Source organism: Eretmochelys imbricata, chromosome 1, assembly GCF_965152235.1.
Source record: "Eretmochelys imbricata isolate rEreImb1 chromosome 1, rEreImb1.hap1, whole genome shotgun sequence".
Lineage (NCBI taxonomy): Eukaryota > Metazoa > Chordata > Testudines > Cheloniidae > Eretmochelys > Eretmochelys imbricata.
The window spans coordinates 82174883-82193155 of record NC_135572.1 but is presented as its reverse complement, the minus strand read 5'-3'; the positions used below and the strand labels follow the sequence as shown (position 1 = coordinate 82193155).

At 41.8% G+C, this 18273-nt stretch overlaps 1 protein-coding gene across 13 annotated transcripts in view; it reads left to right on the top strand.

The window, feature by feature from the left end:
• Window positions 1-18273, top strand: part of MYCBP2 (MYC binding protein 2) — a 426434-nt gene that overhangs the window by 198876 nt on the left and 209285 nt on the right. For all 13 annotated transcript variants that reach the window (XM_077812568.1, XM_077812542.1, XM_077812622.1 and 10 more), the window contains 5 exons: window positions 523-797; window positions 2316-2537; window positions 10586-10777; window positions 15239-15445; window positions 18074-18205. In XM_077812568.1, the coding sequence (XP_077668694.1) occupies window positions 523-797; window positions 2316-2537; window positions 10586-10777; window positions 15239-15445; window positions 18074-18205 (1028 nt within the window). The remainder of the gene's footprint in view (window positions 1-522; window positions 798-2315; window positions 2538-10585; window positions 10778-15238; window positions 15446-18073; window positions 18206-18273) is intronic.

The window sequence follows — 18273 nt, the reverse complement described above, 5'->3', positions numbered from 1 at the left end:
AAGTGCATCTTTATTAAAATTCAGTAGCGTCTGTAAAAAGAAAAGGAGTACTTGTGGTACCTTAGAGACTAACAAATTTATTTGAGCATAAGCTTTCGTGAACTATAACTCACTTCGCTATAGTTCACGAAAGCTTATGCTCAAATAAATTTGTTAGTCTCTAAGGTGCCACAAGTACTCCTTTTCTTTTTGCGGATATAGACTAACACGGCTGCTACTCTGAAAAGTAGCATCTGTATATCTTTGTTTTGTTTCATTAGAATCTAGGATTGAAAAGATTCAAGTTCTTATGTATATTTAACGTTGCTTAATTTTGATTTGTCTTGCTTTGTGTTGGTATATACAATTACAAAACTGCTTTTAAATTTTCTCTTGTTAAAAATATGTGTAAGTACTATTTTTAACTTTCTGTGTAACTTTTGTGTATAGCTACTGACTATAATTTACATTTTAATAGACAAGAATATACACTGATATTTTGTTAATTGTAAATTTAATGTACTGCTTCTTGTCACCTTCTAGCTACTGCTAAGGCTGTTGTAGAGGAAACTAGCAAGTTGGCAGACTGCATTGGGAAAACAAGAACCTTGCTAAGAAAAATTCTATCTGAAGGTGTTGATCACTGTATGGTAAAGCTGGACAATGACCCCCAAGGATATCTCAGTCAGCCCCTGAGTCTTCTAGAAGCTGTTCTTCAAGAATGTCATAACACTTTCACAGCCTGCTTTCACTCTTTCTGTCCAACACCAGCTCTACAATGGGCTTGCCTCTGTGACTTGCTGAATTGTTTAGATCAGGTATACGCTAAATAACATCACTGAACAGTAGTTCTTACAATGCTGTGCTGTGCTCTAAAGGGACACAAAAATAAGATTCCTATTCTACTTTTTTTCACTTTTTTATCTAGATTAATTTTTATCCTGCTTTTACAATTCGAGTTGTGCTATTCACTTCTATAAATATACTATAAATCCTATAACTGCTGTTTTATGATCTAAGGTACAATATTCTGGGGGGTTTATTTTATGAATTGACAATGACATTCTAAGTATAGTCTCAGATAGAAGGTGTAATAGAAAAGGAGGAAGACAAATTCTTAAGGCTTTTATAGATAACTTTTTGGACACACTGTTTTGTAAAATGATGTAGGATGCACTTATTTACTGGATAATTTTTTATTTGGTATTTGTGTTTGTGGGATTTGCCTTTGGATGGAAATATTTAGTTGAAAATGCACAAAACATTTTAATTAAATTAAAATACTTTAAATGTGCTGGATACATAAGAAAAAAATAAGCATCAGCTTTACTTTTAAAACTTTAAGAAACAAAGGAAGTATTAACTGTAGTTAGTGAATTGGCAGATTGTTTCTGGTCACCACAGGCTGGATTTTCAGAGGTATTTAGATTCCTAAAGATGCAGATAGGCACCTAGTGGGATTTTCAGAAGTGTCTATGCAGGTTAGGTGCCTAGCTCCCATTTATTTCAATGGGAGTTCATTAGGTGACTAACTCGTTGAAATAAATGGGAGTGTCACAGTCACAATAGGTCCCTATTGAAGCTGTGACCTAATGTGGTGCAACACGTGAATAGCTGTAAATGAAACTGATTCTTTGAAGCCTACTAAGGCCAACTTTTATTGTTAAAATCATTCATATGCTTAAGTTTATTGCTCAGCTGAGGACATAATTTTCAAGTTTAAAAGTTGTAATTTGATAATGTCATAAATTTGGGGAAGTAAATAACATTTGAGAGAAATAATGTATTAATAAACTTAAGCTAAAAACCGTTTGAGAGCCAAACAGTGAATGTAAAATATACAAGAGAATTGACATTTTTATGCTTTGCTACTTACAGCAAACATTTTAAAAATAGCTTTAATAACTAAAGTGCCACTGGAAAAAGCCTTTCACTGTGATGTAGAAGCTTCTTGCACAAAAGTTATTAGTTTTAGTGGCACAGTAACCTGAATGTTACTAGGAGAGAGGAAACTACTGTGAGAATAGAAGAATGGTCCCTTGTTTAAAGAACTAGACTATAATTCAAGAGGTCTGGGTTCAGTTCTGCCTGAAATATAGCCTGTGTGACCTTGGGCAAGTTATTTAGGAACCGAGGAGCAGAGAGACTATCTGTAAAATGGGGTTAATAGTACTTCCCTACTTCACAGAGACATTGTGAGGTTCTCAGGTACTATGGTGATGGAGGCCATTTAGGTATGTAAGGTGGAATGTGCACAAAATAGTAGTATGAATTTGAAAACCTATAATTCACTTACTGTTCGATATTTTCTTTCTTTTTTTTTTTTTTTTGTAAAGGACATCCAGGAAGCAAATTTCAAAACATCAAGTAGCCGGCTTCTTGCAGCTGTAATGTCAGCCCTGTGTCACACTTCTGTAAAGCTGACCTCTATCTTTCCTATTACTTATGATGGAGAGGTGTTGCTGCGATCCATGGTCAAACAAGTCAGCACCGAGAATGACTCTGCACTGGCCCACCGTTTCCCTCTCTTGGTAGCCCATATGGAAAAACTTAGCCAGGTTAGGAAATTTTCTGAAATCTATCTATTTATTTAATTTTTTTGTGACAGTAAACCATTAGAATGGAAAGGTAATTTGAGTCCGGTTTATAAGATTGTAGCTGAGGTTGCCTACATGTTTCCATTCTAAGTGGCCTATTTCAGATGCTTACAACTTTGTCAAAGATTTGTCTTTTAGGCTGAAACTTCCCATATTTGTTCTCAACTGGAGAGAGAATTAATTTTTGGAAAATTTAATCAAAAGTAGCTTAGTCATTTGAGTACATTTTGGGAAAATACCCTTTTGTTACTGTTAGTTTTATTACATATTTTTCATTAATAATCTGTTTTTTGTTGACTTAGCACATGTGACCACATAAGCTGAGTAAGGCTTTTTTTAATGTGTGTCCATGATCAGTGAGACTGATGGGCTTTAATGAATGATCTCATACTACTTTTGGATCATAAATAAGGCAGCAGTGAGCAGTGATTGAGGCTGGTCCTGGGAGATCCCAGCTTCATTCAGAGATTGGAAGGTCTGCAGTGAATGAGTCAGGAGACCACACATGAGCAAGGATTAAAAAAAAACAAAACCCACAAGCCACGCATCCTCCACATTGAATGAAGCAGGGTCCTGCAGCAATAATAGTATATGTTCAAAACCAGTACTGTACTTTAATGAATCAACATGACAGATGCTAGATGTTTTGAAGGATTGTTCATGAAGACATGGACTTGGCCCGGGTCCAGAATCTTGTATAAGAAGCTTTTCTTATGGGTGATAGGATTAAGAGAGCTGTTGTCTCAGCTCTTAGTTGGAAGCCTGGAGATCTGCTTCACTGCGGTAGTCTGGGTTCCACCAAAAGTTCAAGAAGAAACCTGAAGAACTTCCCTGCTCTGGGGAGAACTGCTTTGGGGAACAGCAGAAATCTCTCCACTGAAGGCAGAGTAGATGTTTACTTGAGTGGGGCCTGGCTGTATTTCATTTTCCTCACCACTATTTGTGGTGGTGGTTATGTGTTTTTCTACATTAATGATTGGCTTTCAAGGTGTCCAGTACCTCCCTACACAGACAAATCAGCTCACTAGCAGCAGAAATGAAAGGATTCTAGGCCCCCTGTCCACAAGCACCTAAGAAGGGTTTTTGAAGGGTTCCAGAACATCTAGACCAGAGGTGGGAAAACTATGGCCCACGGGACCATCCTACCTGGCCCTTGAGCTCCTGGCTAGGGACGCTAGCCACTGGCCCCTCCCCTGCTGTTCCCCCTCCCCTGGAGTGATGACGCCGTGTGGGCAGCGAGTCTGTCTCCATCCAGGCAGTGGGGCTGCGAGCTCCTGCTGCTCTGAGCGGCATGGTAAGGGGGTGGCAGCGAAAGGCATTGGGTAGGGGATCCTGGGAGGCAGTCGGGGAGAGGGAGCAGGGGGTTTGGATAGGGGATGGGGTCTTGGGGGGCATGTCAGGGGGTGGGGGTGTGGATAGGGGTCAGGGCAGTCAGGGAGCGGGGATGGGAGGTTCTGAGGGGGCACTCAGGGTGGGAAGTGGGGGGGGGGTGGCTAGGGGGTGGGGACCAGGCTGTTTGCGGGGCACAGCCTTCCCTACCCGGCCCTCCATACAGTTTCGCATCCCGATGTGGCTCTTGGGCCAAAAAGTTTGCCTACCCTTGATCTAGACAGTCAGCTACTTGCTGTAGCTTGCCAAACCACCTTACTGGGGGGAGTTTGGGGCCTTTTACCATGCCGGTTAGTGGTCCTTAGCTACCTAGAACACATGGATCTTGAATATTATGGTTTATCTACAAGATGAAATTTTTTAAAAAGCCCAACCTCTGTAGATTGCCCCTGGCCTCTAGGTACACTCTTGGGTATGGCCTTATCAAGAAGGGACACAGTAGGAAGTAAATTCCTTCTGGCAAAGAGAGCCATTTATTCCATTTTCTTCCTGATAATTGAAGACACGCAGACTCCAGCCCATTCTGGTGCTATGGACTTGAATCAGTATTTGGTCAAGGAAAAATTCAAGATGGTCACATCTTCTCTTTCCTGCCCTGGATGCTATTGTTGCTTACCTATAGGGATAATTCCGTATCACCACAGTATCTTAGATTAATTGTAGGAGGAACATCATGACTACTTGGGGATCGATCCTGCTTTGAGCAGGGGGTTGGACTAGATGACTTCCTGAGGTCCCTTCCAACCCTGAGATTCTACGATTCTATGATATTTTCAGGGCTTTGAAGCTGGCATCAGTCCCAGTTTTCACAAAATGCTGGGTGATGGTTGTGGCTTTCTTGCACGGTTTGGGAGTTCACATGTTCCCCTAAATGGATGATTAGCTCACCCATGACACCACTCTGGAGATATCAGATTAGTCTAATTTACCACTTACATTTAGCAAGTCTGGGGTGGTTTGTGTTGAGTAGGTTCAGTGTTTGAGCATGGGTCAGGTGTAGTAAAGAGGCGCTATCTACACTTCATTATCTCTTCTTTGCTATGTCTGAGCTACACCTAAGTTTGTCTTAGTGAAGAGAAGATGTTAGCCATTGTCCTGCAGTACTCATACGCTCAGTTTCCTGAGTGTTCTGTAACATCTGGGTAGAGTGCTAGTATATGGTGTTGATGTTTTGGGCTGTCAAGTCCACCTTGACACCAACCCAGTCCATAGCGTTTGTAGAAGCGAGTCTAGACTCGATCGCAGCCAAAAGTGTATCTTCAGTAGGACAGGTTCCAGGCCACAGAAGAGCTTGCTGCACAACTTGGTCTAAGCCCACAGATCAAGTTTGTACCTGTTTCATGCCCCTTTGTCACGTGGCATCCTGCATTTGTGTAATCCCATTTGTGAGACGTGGTTACCTACATAACTAGCTTCACACAGTTCACTCACCAAACAGACAGTATAAACAAGTTAGTCTCCCTCCCACACAAGAGGAGGGAGACTCCCTCCCAACAGCGTTTCTAGCCCTGTGAAGAGAATAGGAGCTTGGTTTTCGGATGGGCACTTAGCCTAGAAAAAGCTTGTTCAGAGGCAGTTGGTGCTATTCTCAACAGTTGGAAAAAGTCCATGAGAAAATGGTAAACATCCAAGTGGTAACAGTTTTCCATCTGGGCCAATAATTGTCACATAATTCCAGGAGAAATCGACATCCATACTGTCCTGGACAGCTTCTTCTCCATGAAGATCTCAGGTCTTTCACTTAGCTCAGTAGGCATCCACTTGGGAACTATTAGTGCCTGCCATCCTCTAATCGATGGCTGCTATATTTTTGTCCATCGTGTAACAATTCATTTTTTGAAAGACTTAAGTGAGAACTTTCTCTACTGTAAGCAAATCTCCTCCATCTTGGGACTTCAGTCTGGTCCTCTCAGCACTAACAAGGCCTCCTTTTGAATCATTGGTGTCTGGCTTCCTATATCATTTCTCCATTAAAGCCATCAACTCCATTGGATGGATGAAGTGGGAGACTTTGTGGCAAACCCACAATACAGTCTTTCACAAAGTTAAGATTGTGTTGAGACTGCATCCTAAGTTTGTTCCTAAAGTGATTTCAGACTTTCATCTCCATCAGCCCATCACCTAACTTTTTTCTGAAACTTCACACCTCTAACAAATACAAACGTCAGCATTTTCTGGATGTTCATAGTGCAGTTGTATTCTATCAGCAAAGAATAAAAACCATTTAGAAAATTGCCTAGGCTGTTCATATCATTTGCAGAATGAATGGCAGGGAAGCCATATTGTCTGAAAAGACTTCCCAAGTGGATCTGAGGGTGCATCCTACTGTGTTATGAACTAACACTGCTCCACTACAAGATTTGAAAGTCAACTTTACCAGGGCTCAGACAGCTTCAATAGCTTTTGAGAGATGTCCCTATGTAATTGTAAGTCAATGCATACCTTCTTTAGATATTAGGCCTTAGTACCAGCCTTGAAAGCTGACACTTCTTGGGTACTGCTGTGCTCCCATCTGCAGTGTCCCAGTCTTCCTCACACCCACCACCAGAATAGACACTGCTCATCAATCACGCAGAATGGAATACACAAAGAAGAAATGGGGAGGTTACATACCTGTGCTGTGGCTGGAGTTCTTTGAGATAGGTGGTCCTTATCTGCGTTCTACTATCCATCCTCCTCCCTCTGCTGCAGACTTAATTCTTGATTCATGCTAGAGAAGGAACTGGAGAGGGTGATTCATCTGTACAGTGGCACCACAGCAGTTCTCCCATGTTCCTTTTCTCCTTGGCCATTCTGGTGTGCTTTGCATGCATAAGCTGCGGATGAACAGGTGCAGACTCATGTACAGGATACATTTTATTGTCCCATGCAGTGTTTATTGCTTGAATCATGAACCGGACAACCCCAGAATTGTCCATTGACTGCGTAGGCTGCAGGACGTGGTAGAATGGAGCGGGGACTCAGCACGTGGTGCTAGAGCTTGTAGCTTGATAGTGAGCAACCTCTAAAAAAGCTCCTGGTGCTGGACCCTGTCCTCCTTCCTCAATCTCTGGCCTTGTTGCAGGAACTACACCATCAGTTTCTCCTCCTGCTAGCTAGGTTGCCTTCCTCTGTCTATAGCCTCCTCTTCTCTTTTGTAATCAAGCTGTTCGTCAGCCCTGGCCAAAATTCGTGCATCATTTTATTCCTGACTCTTCTTGCATATTAGTTGAGAATCTGCTTCCCCCAGCTCCTGGTTCCTTGTGTCTGTCCAGCAAAGGTGAAAGGATCTGATAAGGAAAATAAGAGCACATTGTCTGATCTGGGTGTGGGGTGGGGAAAAGACTATTGCCCTTTTTCAGAGGCTGCAGTACTTCAAGGTCACAGGATATGATATTTTTATATAAATTGGTTTTATTTTATTCGTCACTCACTGGCCGGTTTAGAAGCTCCTGCAAACCGTGCTTTAAGCCAAGAGACATGATAAATTGACATACCAAAATCAATTAAAATAATAAACAAGTCTCCATATTTTTTCCCATTGATACTGAGGTTTCCTATGAAGAGGACCCTGTTACTATGATTTTACAGTCCTTTCAGGCAAGACAAAGTCTGGAGGACATTGTCCTAGAAATGCCTGAGTAGAAACAAGAACTTACATTACAGACCAGCGGAGGAGCGCCATGCATCTATTCTAAGGAGATTTTTTGGTATCTGGTGTCCGATCACATCTATGAATGAAGAGGGCTTCTGAGCTACAGAGGCAGCCATAATAAGTATGCTCAGCCCTGGAATTTAACTAACCATCTAGAGTTCCTACTATGTGGGTATGTCTACACAGCCCATGGCAGCGAGCCTCCCAGCCTGGGTTGCTGGACTCGGGCTAGTACTCCAAAACTAGCTGTGTAGGCAGGGCTTTGAAGTTTTGGCTTGGACTGAGGGTTGGACTCTGAAGCCTACGCACCTCCCTAGGCTTCAGAGTCTGAGCCCCAGCCCAACCCACAATACCAACAGATATGTTTAGCTGTAGTGTAAGGCTGAGTTTGTTGACGCCAGCTGGGAGGCTTGCTGCCAGGAGCTGTATAGACATACTGTGTGAGTTCACATGCATCACCAGCCAGGAATGGGTGAAAAATTGTGACAAAATCAATAAGATTCTGATTTAGGATGGAGATGCATTACAGCCTCCTTACACCCACTCTACATTCCTGCATAGACCGAATAGGCAGCCAAGGACAAAATACATTCACTGCTACCATTTGGACTGACGATACTTCAGCTGAGCCAAGAGGACGGTCCACTGTGATGAAGTTAGACAGTGCTGTACTTGCAGGAATAAGGAATGTAAGCTCCATAAATCTAATACATCAACTCATTTTTCTATCAATAAGAGTGTAGCTAGTAAAAAGTTAACGCTAAATGCTTGTTTAACTTTTTTTGCCATCCCCCTGGTTTTTTTTGCCATCCCCTTTGAATCCCTCAGGGTGAGGGAGCGGCAGCTTTGGAAATGGTGTGGAGTCCACCCCCAAAGGAAGCATGCTACCAACCTTTTGCTTGTTAACATAATATAATTTGGTATATCCTGGAAATCCCTCCCATTTTTACTAGCAATAATTCCTTCCCCCCTACCCCTACCCCCCCCCAATGGTAGCGGAAATCTCCCAGGCTCCAACTCTCGGGCTTGTTTGTGCTGCTGTTTTGGCTGTGGGCTGCTCCCCAGGGCTGTCCCCAAACAGATCCTCTGAATATGGGCCCAGGATGTGCTGCAGCTGCTCTGGCAGCATAGCCTGATCTGGTACTGGCATCAGCAACAGGGTTACTTTGAGGGGTTGATCCAGCAACTGCAGGCACTCCTCTGGTTCTGCCTCTGTGGTTATAAGCATGCCATCCCTGCTCAGGCCTCTTGGTGTGGTCCCCAGCACTTGATCAAATTCCTTGTAGAAGGGGCAGGTAGACTGGGAGTTCTCTGAGGTGTGGTTTCTGTCGCTGGGTTTGTGGAAGGCATTCTTGAAGGACTTAACCTGCTCCCAGCATTGATCTCTGGGCGGTGGAGCACAGGTGCTGCCAGCCTCTCCAAGATGCTTGTGCACACATGCTCATTTCTTGAGTTCTTGCTGAAACCATGGCTCTTGTTCTCCTCACACCACAGATTCATCAGAATCTTTCTGTGTTCCTCTGTCTAGCTAGCAGTATGCTGAGGGTTAAATGCCAGGCAGTTGTTTTAACCAGGAGGTTGCTTCCAGTTCCTGGAAGTCAGGTGGGAAAGTTTGGGGGTTGAAGGTTCAGAACACACAGGCCTAGGGGATTGTGGGATAGCAATGATGGTCTTTCCAAACACAAGTCTGGTGACCTGGGCTTTGCCTATATCCATACTGCGAAGGTAGCAGGCTTGGACCTGTGCCACAGTAGGATATTGACTCAGACTCATGCCCCTGGGCTAGTCAGCAGGCCTGCATCTTGAGAGGCTTCTGGCACCTCTCAGAAGGTTTTGTGTGTGGATGGCAGGGTGGATAAAAATCTGATTTAAAAAAAAACAAAACAAGAATGCACTTTTATGTAGAAATCCATGATTAAATCGAGTCTTCCTGACTAGTGATTTAAATCAGATCCACGATGGTGGGGAGGAGGGGGGGGGGTTGGGTGCAAAGCTGACTCAGAGCCTGGGTTTACTATCCAATGTAGACATACCTTTACAAAAAGCGGAAGCTTCTGGGACAGAGAAGACATGCAGACTGATACATATCTGCTTAATCTCTGCATTGACTTTCATTGTATGATTCATGTTATATGAAAAAAGCTGAGACAGTTTCCTCCAGTAGGGAGAGCTTCCATTGCTGGGATACAGCTATTGTTGAGGTAACAGAATATAAGGGTCTATTATGACCGTCGTGGCTATACACAAGCCTATCTAGGAATTGTCTTTCAGGTTATAGCATAATATTCTTAATGAAACTTAGTTTTTATTGTATTTGAGAAGAAAAAACATAAATCTATATCTGGCTGAATGAATTGTTGAATTGCTATGATTGTACACTAAACATGAATTAGTGTCAACATTTTCCTTAAGTCTTGATTTTTAAAAGTTATGATCTAATTTAAAAAGGTACTGATACCTCAATTATTATTGCAAGATAATTATATTATTTCATTACAAGTTTACTTTTATGTAGAGGTACTGATGGTTGAACTGGTAAACCTTATTCTCAGAAAAATTTAGGGTTTTTTCTGTTAAAGTAGACCCACGTTTCAAATAAAAGTTGTAGTTTTTTGGATAGGAGGTGGGTGTTTTCCTTGGATTGCAGAGTATCGGAGCAATTTTAAGGAATCAAAATTTAAAACTTGCATCACCATTGTAGTTCTGAGATGTCAGCATCAATGCAAAAAATGCAATGATATAAAAAGATATTTTATACGTTGATGTATGTGAAGTTTTACTGGATAAATCTGCTAATCATCTTATTCAGAGCTCATGCATAATGTAGGAAAGTGAATTTAGCGTCACAAATTTTTTCGTAAGGTTTGATTTTAAAGTGATCTGAAGTTCTAATTTAAAAAGGCACTTACATCTTAATTTTTATTACAAGATGATTTGTATATAGAGATACTGTTTGTCATTTCTAATTTTTCTTATCATACCACAGAATGAGGAAAATATCTCAGGGATGACAAGCTTTCGGGAAGTGCTAGAAAAAATGCTGGTTATTGTTGTGTTACCAGTCAGAAACAGTCTTAGACGAGAAAATGAGCTCTTCTCTTCACACCTGGTTTCCAATACCTGTGGCCTTCTTGCTAGTATTGTGAGTGAACTTACAGCTTCTGCACTGGGATCTGAGGTAATAATGATTCTGTAAAATTATCTTTGATATAAGTGTGTTACAATATTTGTACATTATGAGTGTAATATTTACTGTGGTCGCACTTAAAGTTTCTACCTGTGTGAAAATTGTTACTGGTTTTACTGCTGTTCCTCATATGTATAGGAAGTCTCTCTCAAATCACTAAAATATTTCTTTTTAAATTGTGTAATCACTCTCTATTATTGAAGTGCTGTTCACGATTAGCCATTTTGTTATGGCTGAAGAATACAGTGCACCTTCCCCAAAATTACAGCAATTACTCTTTGGGTACAGAATTAACTTTCTGAGAATTTACAAATAATACTGTTCAGGTAGAGTTAAAATTAAATGTCATCTCATTTAAAAGACTGTTTGACTACTGTTTCTTCCCGCTCCTGAACACAAGCCAGATAGCTGTTACTGGCTGTTAAGACATGCATCCTCCTTCCCTTCGACGCCCTCCACCAATTGGTCTTTTAATCACCATCACCTCTGCCACAAGGGCATTTTTTTCCTCAAACTAAGTTTCTAATTACCAATATCAAGCCTTGCAGAAGGATTCCTCTAACCTTCTTTTGCTTCCTATCGTGCACAGTATTCATAAGGAACTGTTCAATTTCACCCCAATCTGATAAGGAGTGTTGAGGAAACCCAGAAGTGCCTCCATTTTGACAGACCCACCCATCCAGGGCTCCTTGGACCTCAGAGTGGAGCAACCTGGCCAGCGGATAACTCCAATTCATGGCCATGAGTTTACAGATTATATCCACTAATAGTAGAACCTTATTAATAAAGGAAGGTTCATATAATATTTAGATGAACTATAATACAGATAACCATTGTTACAATGGGTTAACAAGTGCCTTTTGAATACTTCATGACTACATATGGCATTTCTATCATTATCCAGTGTAGCCTTTTATGAGTGCAACATTGTTACAGCTCTTCACCCCAGGAGTCCCATTTGCCCGTGCTCCAGCCCATAAAGTTCATCCAGTGGGCAGCTTGACATGTTTAAACTGTCACCAACCTACTCTCCTCCCAGCCATGTCTCGAATGGCAGTATAGCCTACCCCAAGGGTATAAGCGAAGCTGTGCATTAACTTCCTCTCCAGTTCCTTCTTTCCACTGCATGGCCTGAGTCGGAAGACTCTTCTCTCACCAAAGCTGCTTCAGTCTTCTTATCTGTGTACATATATTGTAAATGGTTCTTAGTGTTTATAGTTTTTAGTGCTTTCCTAGTAGACTTTTTAAGTTGTATAGAGCATTTTTTCCCTGCCTTGGGGACTCTCCATGTTTTCTCCCCTTGGAAGAAGGACTGTGCACAGAGTTCCAAAGCTTAAGAACTGTCTCCCCTTCTCCTTCTTGGTCAGCAGTGACCACCAATGCTGCCTTTACTGCCTTAGACAGGCTCATGTTTCTGCCACGTGCAGCATCTGCCACTCCTTCCCACCCCAAACTTGAGAAGGATGAGAGATTCAACAGAGGAACCACCTCATGGAAAAACCCATGAGACCCCAATCAGATCTAAACCAGGAGGACCCCCACATCCCGTACACAGTCCTCACTCTGCAAGCAGTGCCCCTCCAAGCATGAGCTCTCAAGCTTTTCATGAGAGTGAGGGGCACTCTCACAAATGCAGGACCAAATCCCCTTCTAGATCTGATCCCAAAAGAAGAGATCCCTCTCTGGCTCCCTCCAAATCAGCTGAGTCTTCATGCTTGGGCCCTAAAGACTTGTATCCTCCTAAATTTTTTGATCAGAAGGCTAAGGCAGGATCCAATCAATCTCCGAGAACTGCGGGCAGTACGAAGGGCCTGCAGTGCTTTCCTCCCACTTACATGGTCCTGCCATGTCTGAATAATTTCAGACAATATGATGACTGTCTTCTATATAAACAAACAGGGAGGAGCAAAATCCTTCTGTATAGAAGTGGTCCATTTATGGAACTGGTGTATCTGGAATTACTCCACCCTTTTAGTGATGTACCTCCTTCATGCACAAAACTCTCTGGCAGACAATTTCAGCAGACACATCTCCATAGACCACAAATGGGTGATTCACAATTCATTTTCATTGCACCTGTCGGGCAGGTGTCGGCAGTCTTACTGAATAGTTAGAACTGGGTTGAGGGCATCAGGGACCAAGGTCAGAGCCAGGAGCTGGGAAGGGAATGCAGGGCTGGAGCAGGATAGGATCAGGGCTGGAGAAAGATAATAGCAGGCAGAGGCAAGAGTGGTCAAAGCTGAGGGCAAAAGCATTGAGTAGTTGGTGACCAGATGCTGCTGATCTTAAAAGCAGGCCTGCCAGCTCTCTTCAGCCAATCAAATGGCAGTCCTATCACAACTCAGTTGAGCTCATTAATCAGCCTGGAGGCTGGCCTAGCTAATCCTCAGGCTCAGCTGAAGTTGCTTGATCCTGATAGCACTCAGGTGGCCCAGGCAATTCTGGTTTCTGAACCTCCTGCAGATGTTCACCAGTCCTCCCATCAGTATCTAGCCCTTTCCAGATCTGCTGAATCAGGAGAATGGTGGGATCAAATTGTCTGGGTTCTCATATCTCCACATCACAGCTTGGTATTGGGATAAGCATCAGACCTACAGTGTTCATTTTCGGAGTCCAGTCGGACTGTTCTCAACCACAGCAGAAAAGACTCCACCAGAAAGTGTTATCTAGCTTAATCAAGGCATTTCTCTAGCTGAGCACAACAACATCTCTTCTCTCCAGAGACTGTGCAGGTATCTTTGGTATTGACTGCCTCCTCACTCTCAAGACAATCAGGTCTTTCTACTGGCTTGCAGTGGGTCCACTTAGCAGCAATCAGTGCCTTTCACCCTCTGGAGGAGGACTATTGTGTTTTTATTCACCAGCTTACAACCAGACTCGTAAAGGGCCTCACTAGGACCTTCCCAGCAGTAATGAAGCCCACATACCAATGGGACCTCAATCTTGTATTCTCAGTACTTAGATTGTCCTTTGGATTGTTAGCTGCATGGTCAATGTCCCACCTCTCTATGAAGATCACCTTTCTTGTTGCCATCGTGTCACAGGAGGGTGAGTGAGTTGGGAACTCTCATAGCTGATCTTCAATACACCATGTTTCATAAGGAAAAGGTTTCCTTTTGCCTCCACCTGAAAGTCATCCCTAAGGTAATCACCGAGTTTCATGTGAATTTGCCTACCAATATTCTTCAAAACCTCATGCTTCTAGTGAGAAGAGACTTCATTCCCTTGGCCTCTGAGGAGCTTTTAACAGTTTAGCTGCAAAGAATGAAATTAATTAGGAAGATTATTTGTCTAGACTATTTGTCACTATAGCGAGTGATGGGGGCAAGCATTATGTGCTCAAAGACTCTAGATGGATTTCTGGCTGTATCATCCTTTGGTATCAGTTAGCACATTTTCCTTCTCCAGACACCGTGAGATTCCATTCTAGAGCACAGGCAACTTCATTAGCATCTCTTCAGGAAGTACTTGTATTGGACATTTGTAAGGCTGCCTTTGTGTTCCATCCAGAACTCCATGAAGTATTACACTTTAGTACAAGCCTCTTCTGCAGATGTAGTCGTCGGGGCAATAGTATCTATACTGCTGCATTCTTGTACCTCCTCCTAGTTGAGTACTGCTTACAGTCACCCACATGTGCAATACACATAGGGACCAGCACTCAAGAAGAAAGAAGGTTACTTACCTGTCTTTGAGGAGGGTCTTTGAGATGTGTAGTCCATATCTATATTCCACTACTCATCCTCGTTCCCCTCTGCTTGGGATTATATCTGAGTTCACGGTAGAGAAGAAACTGGGGAGGTGGTCGATCCGCACCTTCCCTTGTAACCTCGGTACTGAGCATGAGGAACATCAGGGCACAGATGCAGACCAACGGACACTACTTGCAAATTCTCCTTTCTCATGCACATAGAGAGCATCCATACCATGTGTGGAGTACAGATAGGGACCACACACTCAAAGAAACTCCAGTTATAGGTAAGTAATTTTCCATTTAGTAGTACAACAGTACTTCCAGAATTTTGCCATATCCATTCTTAAAACAAAAGCTGCAAAAATTAGCTGAACTTTGATGCCTTAAGTGTGAGTAAAGTGATTCATTTGATCTGCCAAGAGCGACAGAAGTGATACATGACATTACCATGTTGTATATCTTTCCTTAAAAAGAAATTTCAAGCTAAATTTGCCATTTTAAAATATTTCCTACCTAGTTTTGTTAAAAATATGTAGTCAGATATTTTAGACAAATTGAGAAAGAGATGCAGTTACTATAAATATTTTTATTTTTAACTAAAGTTGCAATAAAGTCCTCTTTTGCGATGTCTCTGGTGTTCTAATACCTGCTTTCTAAATTTACTAAGTTAAAAATATGTATATAATTGGGATAATTTTGCTTTCTTCCATTTAAAACAAAGTATATTCTAGTTGTTGCTTACATTTATTTCTTTACAGGTTGATGGACTTAACTCCCTTCATTCTGTCAAATCCAGCACAAACCGGTTCACTAAAACAAGTCAGGGAAGAAGTTGGAATACCGGTAATGGGTCCCCTGATGCAATCTGTTTCTCTGTGGACAAACCTGGTGTAGTTGTTGTAGGGTTTTCTGTTTATGGAGGAGGAGGAATTCATGAATATGAGCTGGAGGTGTTAGTTGATGATGTAAGTATTGCACTTTAAAAAAAACAAACAAATAAACAAAAATAAAGTAGGACATGTATATTTTTACTCTCCAAGATATCAGTGCACCAATACAGTATGTTACGAACTTATATTAGTATTAGTAGCATTATTCAAAATAAAATCTTTAAAGTCTTTGTATTTAATAAATACAATTATAGCACTAAAGAGAGAAGCTGTGGTAAAGGGAGGTCATATCCTTTCACCTGAGTTTTATCAGTATATAGATAAGTTGTTTCCCACCTCGAGGGTTGGGAATGCCAGCCTATTCAGGGATGGGAAGTGTGGCGGAGGGAAATCTGAAACAGAATCGTAGTGAGAGTAAAGTTGTTTCCCTTCCTCCTAGCAAATGTGCAGCTTTAACTATGAGTAAAGCAGCAGTTGGTTTCTGAAACGTGCTCTCCATCTTTCCCTGCTTTCTCAATTAACCCTAATATAGCCATACTTGGAAGAAGCTCACGTGTGCATAATTGTGAGTCAGGTATTCCCTGAGAGAGAGAGGATGGTTTTTTGATTGCAATGATGCACTGGGACTCAGAAGTTTTGAGTTAATTCCCATCTCTGACATAGACTTCCTTTGTGACCTTGGGAAGTCACTTACAGCTTTATCCAAAGCCCACTGAAATAAACGGAAGTCCTACTATATATTTCAGTAGGCTTTGGATCAGACTCTTAATCTCTCTGTGACTAACACCATCTATATAATGAGGGGTAATATTTCCTTTCACCCTTTGGTTTAGATTCTTAGATGTTCAGGACAGGGCTTGTTACTGTACTACAAAAAATTAATCAGTAAATTACCCCAAGTTTTTGTTCTTTGCTCTCGTGGCACTCATCTCAGGTGCAAAAGCACATGTATTCATATATTCATGTATGAATTTGGGGGAGGGATAGCTCAGTGGTTTGAGCATTGGCCTGCTAAACCCAGGGTTGTGAGTTCAATCCTTGAGGGGGTCATTTAGGGATCTGGGGCAAAAAATGGGGGATTGGTCCTGCTCTGAGCAGGGGGTTGGACTAGATGACCACCTGAGGTCCTTTCCAACCCTGACATTCTATGATTCTATATATTGTGGCCTCTGAACTTGTCCTTAGAAATCAGTTCCTACTCCATATGGCATGTAGCTTTCTGGTGAGTGAGAGAAGGGAGGAAAACACCTAGGAGAGTTTGGGGTCCTGTAGGACAGGAGAAACCAGAGGGAACCCCCAGAAGAAGGGAAACAAAAAATGGGGAATGGGGATAGAGGAGGAAATCTTTTTGAAAGCAATCTATACAGATGATAAAAAACAAAGGAGGAGGTAAAATAGCATAGACAGAAAATTGACCAAGAAAAGGCAAAAATATACAAGAGTCTGGTGTGAGGTTTGATAGATGGAGAGATCACATTGGTAGATGCGCAGATGAACGAGCCTCTGATAGTGTGGCACCATCATAGGGCCTAATCACATCAACCACGCCATCAGAGGCATGTTCACCTGTGCATTTACCAATGTGATATATGCCGTAATGTGCCAGCAATGCCCCTCTGCCCTGTACATTGGTCAGACTGGACAGTCTCTACGTAAAAGAATAAATGGACACAAATCAGACGTCCAGAAGAATTATAATGTTCAAAAACCAGTCAGAGAACACTTCAGTCTCTTTGGTCACTCGATTACAGACCTAAAAGTGGCAATTCTTCAACAAAAAAACTTCAAAAACAGACTCCAAGGAGAGACTGCTGAATTGGAATTAATTTGCAAACTGGATACAATTAACTTAAGCTTGAATAAAGACTGGGAGTGGATGTGTCATTACACAAAGTAAAACTATTGCCCCTTGTTTATTTCCCCTCCTACCGTTCTTGTAAAGTGCTGGAAATGGCTCACCTTGATTATCACTACAAAAGGTTGTCGTCCGTCCGTCCGTCCCCCCCGCTCTCTTGCTGGTAATAGCTCACCTTTCCTGGTCACTCTTGTTACAGTCTCTATGGTAACACCCATTGTTTTATGTTCTCAGTGTATATAAAATCTCCCCACATTTTTTTCCACTCTATGCATCCGATGAAGTGAGCTGTAGCTCACGAAAGCTTATGCTCTAATAAATTTGTTAGTCTCTAAGGTGCCACAAGTTCTCATTTTCTTTTTACGAGGAGAGCCTTAGGTTACATCTACATTACAAACTGCAGCAGTACGACTATGGAGCTGCAGCAGCACAGTGGTGTATACACATGCTACAGTGACAGAAGGGGTTTTTCTGTCACTGTAGTAAATCCACCCCCTTTAAAGGTGGTAGCTAGGTGAATGGAGGAATTGTTCTACTGACCTAGCTGCATCTACAGTGGAGATTAGGTTGACCTAACTAAATCGCACAGGGTGTGACATTTTTCATAGCCCTAAGTGACATAGCTAGGTTTACGTAAGTTTTTGGTGTAAATGAGCTATTTGTTTGCTGAAGGGTTTTTAACTCTTTAAAAACAGTGGTATTTGTGGTACACAGAGTTCTGACATAGTGCAATCTCTGTGCAGGAAAATGTAACTTTGAAAGTATTATTATTAGAATAAGTGCATAAGCTGAATAAATGGTTACATTTTATACAAATTAAAAATTGATTTTATATTTCCTCAAACTAGAGTGATCATGCTGGAGATTCAACTCATTCCCATAGATGGACATCCTTAGAATTAGTTAAAGGAACATACACCACAGATGATTCCCCCAATGACATATCTGAAATTAGACTTGACAAAGTTGTGCCTCTGAAGGTAAATAAAAGGAAAAGCTGTGTAATTCCCCATTTATTGTCAGTAAATGCTATGGATTTTTTATTTAA